This window comes from Pygoscelis adeliae, unplaced genomic scaffold (genome assembly GCF_000699105.1).
Source record: "Pygoscelis adeliae isolate BGI_AS28 unplaced genomic scaffold, ASM69910v1 Scaffold294, whole genome shotgun sequence".
NCBI lineage: Eukaryota > Metazoa > Chordata > Aves > Sphenisciformes > Spheniscidae > Pygoscelis > Pygoscelis adeliae.
Window position 1 is genome coordinate 3,603,507 of NW_008824722.1, and position 6,474 is coordinate 3,609,980.

A 6,474-nucleotide genomic window follows, 5' to 3' on the forward strand; every position below is an offset into this window, starting at 1 on the left:
CACTGACTATCCATTGTAGCTGCTCCTGCCTTCGAAGTGTGTGATGAACACGAAGCTTACATCTCACCTCCCGCTGTCTAGGAAGTACCACCCTTTCTCTTTCCTTGACCTTCTAGAACTCACCTGAATTTCTGGCGATTCAGTGATCAAGGAGAACAGGATAGTGGAGACTGCTCTTCCTCTGCTGATGCTACAGGCTGCTGGAAGAAGTAGCTGCAGTTTTACTCAGCTGTTCTCTCTCTCCCCGCTTTGTCATCAGCTCTTGAGAATTAGTTCCTTACTAGTGCTGTAGGCTATTCGCTGAAAAAGTGAAGTAAAGCCGCAACTCCTTTTGTCAGTTCCATCTGCTGCCTAAAGAAATTTAAATATCTACTCTGAACTTGACCAAGTACTGTTTTCAAACTGCTTGTGATTGGCCTTAAGGTGACACCACAGGAAATATATTGCTATGTATGACATGACAGAGGTTGTCCTCAAAAACAGAGTGGCAAAAAAACCCCCAAAGCCCCAAATCCCCTAAAATGTGAATTCTGCATAAGTTTCTGGTTTTAGGGCTAACCACAGGAGCCTTCTGCTCTTCAGAAACTCTTTAAGAACACGAAAGCAGATTTTTTTCTCTTCTTTTTTTTTAAGCTTTGGAAACTTAACATCCTGGGTGTGAACTGGCTACATAACAAAACAGGTATTAGTTTTCAAAAGATGAGTCCAAAGCCGTTGTAGCTGTATACAGATATTGCAACTGGAAGAGAACGTAGGAGAAAGCTTTTTCCCCTTAAATACGGTTAAAAAGCTTTGTTGCATTTTTGGCAAGTGATACGAATTAATAGCTCTGAACTGTCAATAGGAAGTAGTTTATCCTTATTTACTCACTAAATGTCAGAAGTGGTGAAGTCATATTTATTTATCTCTTTGGATTTGGTTGGAAGGCCAACTGTCAGTTAAATTGAAGATAGATGATAATCAAACATACTACGGCGTATCTGAAAAGCAACTGCATCAAACCCAGGAGGCAAATCAGTCCAAATGGGGTACCGTGCCAAGCAAAATTAACTGAGAACCTGAGTAAATGATCTCTGGCTAATTTGACATGTTGTCATTAGAGCAGCTAAGTGATACAGCACAGTGACAATGTTTATCTGAAACAGAGAGGGAGAAGTGTCCATCCAGGGAGTTCTCCAAATTGAGAAAAGGGGGAGGATGATTGTATGTCTTTGCTTAAATACTTTTTCAGAGATTTGCAGCATTCAGTTGAATGCTATGAATGGTACACGAGAAGAGGATTTGGTTTGGGGAACCAGAACAGTTGTCTGGAAATGAGCAAAGGATATTTAAGCTCAGTTAATGGGAAAAATCATCATAATGCCGGGTGAGGCTGCAGAATCCTAAAAGTAGTTGTGAAACCGTCAACTGGTTGTTATTCTAAAGCTGCAACTGGGTAAAATTTTGCTGTCCACAATGTAGGTGGTCAGCTAAGGGTGGGAATAATAGGGTCTATATGATCCTCTTTCAGTTCCACTGTGTTTTCTGTGGATAGTGAAATTAAAAAAGGAAGTCAGTTTTGCAGTGATAAAACTAAAAATATCTGTAGGATGAATTAATCTATAGCAAATGTTTGAGTTGCATTCAAAATGAGTAGTGGAAATAGACTTGATTGCATGGCAAGTTAGTTGGCACTTAAAATAAAACATGTTTGAGTTGTCTGCTAAATATATTACAAGGACTGAAGAATGTTCTTTTGCTGTTTTTCTGTTAAAATGTGTATCTAACAGTTTCTAGTAGACGTTATGTTAATAAATTGTGTGAAAATGTAAAAGCCCTCAGTACGGTATTTCAGCTTCTCTGAAGCCCTTGAATGGAGAAGAGAGAAAGACAAAACATCTGTTTGGGGTTTTTTTTCCCCCCCTATTTTTTTTTAACAGTGTTTAACAAAACTATTCAAGGGGGAATTTCTGCAGCTCCGTCCTGCAGTTGATGCATCTTCTGGAAACTTACGGACTGTGTCTGGTTTTCTCGTGCTTCAAAATGGCTGGGAAAAGGGTGGCCTAAACTTGCAGGTTGTTTGGCAGTGCCACTTAGAGAAACCAAGGCTTTTGTGTTTGCTGGTGATGCTAAAGTCTGTTCGGTGAGCAATGATTTAGCACACTGCCAGAGGGATTCTGTAGCTGAGGAGGCTCCTTGATGGAGTCATAGCGTGGTCCCTTTCTCTTAAAATGTAAGCACGAATTGGTCTTCGCTACTCCCTCTCACGATCAAAGCAGGTGTTCAACCCAGAGCCTCCTGTATGCTGAATATTTCTTTGCTTCCTCAACTTTATTCCTTGGGGAATAAAGGGAAACTTTAGGCTAGTCTCCCATTGGTCCTCCACAACAAATTCAGGTTACTTCACCCTCTCATTTCTGTGGATCCAGAGTCCTAAAGGTATTTTAAAATACTAAAACACAGTGGAGTGCTGAGTAATACAGGTCATTGGGAGTATTTTATTTCAGTGTTTTGGTCTCCTCGCTTGCTCTCCACTGACTGCAGAATCAAATTCAGTAATGTGAAGCCAGTCATTCTCAGGAGTGGGATCAAGACTGTAGAACTTGCATCTTTAAAAGCCCTTTAAAATGCCCTACAGGCCTTGCTGGTTGGAGTATAAAATGAAAAACTGCTTTTCTGCACATAGTTCACAGCTTTAAATAGAAGCAGACCATTTAATTCTATTAATATGGCAAATAGTGTATTTCTCTTAAAACACAAATCTTGTGATAATATTCCAGTAGGCATTGTGCCAGCAAATCCTAAGGAAGGAAAGTTCTCGTAAGACCAGAAGATCATAATCGGATGAGATCCACTGATTTCATGGTATAATTACCAGTAGCACTTGCAGGACTTCTCTACATTTAGCTGAATGTTAAATCTGCCCAAGATGGTCCTTATGTACTCCTGACTGTACAAAAATCTTCTTTGCTGATCAGTGACTGCTTTTTTTTTTTTTTTTTCCTGTTTACATTACAAACCTATAGTCAGGAAAGGAAACGCCAGTCTGAATGGGAAGTCAAATATAAAAATTATGTGCTCTTTTAAGCATACGTTTTCATGGATCCCTTTTTTTTATAGTCCAGCTTAAGAATGCACCACTTCTGACAGGTTTATTATTTTATCTTGATTTCCTTTTTTTTTCAATAGGGAATAAGGTAATAAGTGGAAAAAATGTTTTGTTGTATTTGGTTGGATTCAATGATATTGAAGTATTGTTGTATTGACGCTGCGTGGCTTTCCAGCATCACCCCCAGGAACTGAAAATAATGCCTTGTCTGGGAAAGGGATTCTTAGGGTGGTGTTTCGACTGAGGCTAATTATAACTCTTATTAATTTTCAGAAAATTGATGCCCAGGCCATTGAAGAATTCTATGGGTTAACATCAGACATTTCCAAAAACTCAGAATCTGGATATATCCTCTTCTACCAGTCAAGAGACTAAGACAAAAGATACATGTATACAAATAAAAGAAAAAAGGGATCAAGATATGTCCAAATGGAACATATTTGTGACAGCAGAAGCAGTTCCTCGTTGTTGCTGTAGGACCAGGACAGATCCAGCAGGGTGAATACAGGTTTTTCCCTGCCGTTTTGTGGAGGATTAGTGCTGACTGCCGTAACAAGAAGAGCTTTTGTTCCAGTTTTCTTTCTGGGCTTTTTTTACGTGCTATCTTCCAAAATCTGTGTTACCTCTACTTGAAACCTGGCTGCTTATTTGTTCATGAACTGAAGAAGAGATTTAAAAGTAGCATTGTAGAATTTTTACCATTTAATGTTGGCCTGAGGCTATACCTTGGTTTCTACCATCGTCGTTTTTCTGTATTTTAGCAGAATGATTTCAATATTCAGTGTCAGCTGAAGGCATATTTTAGGATATGAACAGCAGCTGGTTGCTGGATATTTTTGGTGACTCAGACTTGAGAAGCAGTACAAAGCTAAGACATATTGGAAATGTCAAGTCTGTAATTTTTATAAAAAAAAAAAAACAGACAAAAAAACTCTCTCTGCAGCATTGTAAATTTCCCCATTATGCATTATCTTGGTTTTAGATAACACTAACAGCACTGCTTCTCTTTATATTTTTATTTTTACTGTTCTGTTTCTTCAGAAGGTATAGAACTTTGTCCATATTCAGGCTAGTCTGTTGTGCGTTTTTCCTTTGAAGCAGAAGTTTTGACTCAGAGCCACATTGCTGCAGATTTAAGGGGAGCAGAAGAGCAGTTACCTTTGGAAGACTATGTCTGGCAACCAGTCGCTGTAGAAAGTTTGACGTTACAGCATTTCTTGGAGCTATTGCGTAAACCAAAAGTGCCCTCATTCTGAAACAGGATCTGTTCAACATTTCGTTCAATACGTAGCAAACTGATGCAACTAGCATTTTGAATCTATGCTAATACACAGAAACAGCACTAATTGTGAAGGGTTAACCAAGGGAAGCATTATTTATGTAACTAATCCAGTTGTTCTTAGTCTTCAAGATAATGAACAAGTAAGAAGGAAAACCAACCAACCAACCAACCCAGACATTACCTAGCTAAGTGTTCCTCGTCATCCGTTGGTAATGTTTGTATCGATCTGGGAATCATAACACCCCCCTAAAAATGCTTCTGATTGTTTTACCTCTATAGGCCTTGCTTAACAGGGGAAATTGTTAGTCTTTTGAAGACTGAAATTAAGTAATTATCCGTTACGTGTGTATATATTATAATCTCAAGGATAACTAGAAAGAAAAGACTAAGGCAGTTTGTAAGAAATCTCAGAAAATCTCCTGTAATTTTCTTTTTGAAAAGTCCTGTTGCCGTGCCAAAGCTTGTCGCAGCTGGCTCTAAACTACCAGTGGAAATGACTATTTTCCTTTCTTCATCTTGTTAGGTGACACAAGAGCTGTCCTCTGTGTGGTTGCTCCCAGCACAGCCGTTCACGGTATATGCCGGTGATTGTTGTTCTTGAGGACATTTAACTTATGCAATTCTGTGGCTTGTACAGGATATAAAATATTTTACCAAAATATTGTCCTCAGGAAAACAGCATTTCACAAACAGTTTCTTGTGGTGGCTGTATGTATCTGTTTCTTCTTATCATGACCAGAAATGTAATGTTAGCAATTAACTCCTGTCTTCAAAACGCAAATTAATCATTACCATTGTGTTCCAGCTGGGTACAGGTTCCGTTCTCCCGGCACATCTCCTCTTCCAGAAGATAAAATACGGACATTGGGTTTTTTAATTATTTTTTATTATACAGAGTACTGTCATTTTAAGAGACATATTCAATAACAGCAAACGTTTTTGTCATCTCGTTCCTATTGTGTGACAATTGTTCCTGGCTAAGAGTCTTCTCCCCTTGTTCACACACAAGCTGTGAGTCCTCTCCTGGTGGCGCTACCAGAAGCCTGTCATCACTAAGTCTTGCAAAAAAAATAAAAAGAGAGCACTGAGTTAAAAATAATCTAAACAGTAAATACAAAAATTAATGTAGTACACTAGACATGTATTTTGTATATCTGGCGATACATTTTTACAAATAAAATACCTGACTGAGAGATAATATTGAAAGATATATACTATAGATTAAAAACTGTTAAAAGTGCACTTTTGCTACAGATTTATAAGGAGACTAAAAGGAATTAAATTGGAAGAGAATGGTGTGATGTTACTTCTGTATAATAAATGACCCCACCCGTCTCCAATAAAGGTCATGTATGATCAAATGCACATGGCCCGAATGCTTTTCCTTGAATTTCAACCCGAGGCAGAACTAAAAGCAACCGCTTAGTCGCTCGCTCTCCCTAGCTTCTCCCTCCGAGCCGGCTGGCTGAGGGATTCCGACCCCGCTGTATTTGCGTGCATATAACCTGCGCATAAGCCGTTTAAACCAAGAGAAATGAGTAATTCGGTGTCATAGATTATAATTGATGTGCTGGTAAACCAAGGAGACGTTTAAAAAAAAACAAACAAACAAACCCAGGGCCTTTTCCCCTGACACCCATCCCGCTGCTGGTAGTCCTTGATCTGCTCGTCGTCCCCTGTAGCTCTGCCGTTGCCTCTCCCCGTGATTTCCTTTTTCCTTCCTCTTTCACCCCTTGCCGTTGGACTCCGTAAGACTTTGTTGCAAATATTATCTGACTGATCTGGAACGGAGACTTTTAAAGGCAAAAATAGTACCATAGGCTTGGAGCTTTACAGGTTCATTGCGGGACAGGTCTTCATTTCTGTGTTGTTCTCTGGAGTTCACTTTTCTAAGGGGAAAATTTGATCAAAGGCTGCTCCCATGAGTAGGAATTCATGGGACTGGGTCAGAACACAACGGAAGCAGATGAGATTTGAAAATGACAGCTGCTCTGTAAAAACACGTTTTAAATCCAAAATACTGTCTGGTCCTTGTCCTGCTGGGTCACACACGAGCAATAAATAAATGGAGCTAATTTTAACTCTAGCAAACGTGAGTTTGCCT

At 39.2% G+C, this 6,474-nt stretch overlaps 1 protein-coding gene across 2 annotated transcripts in view; it reads left to right on the forward strand.

The window, feature by feature from the left end:
* LOC103916297 (ubiquitin carboxyl-terminal hydrolase 12-like) overlaps nt 1–5,727 on the forward strand; it is a 14,298-nt gene extending 8,571 nt beyond the window's left edge. For both annotated transcript variants that reach the window (XM_009323268.1, XM_009323270.1), the window contains exon 7: nt 3,362–5,727. In XM_009323268.1, the coding sequence (XP_009321543.1) occupies nt 3,362–3,463 (102 nt within the window). In that variant the 3' untranslated portion in view covers nt 3,464–5,727. The remainder of the gene's footprint in view (nt 1–3,361) is intronic.
* Nucleotides 5,728–6,474: the final 747 nt, after the last annotated feature.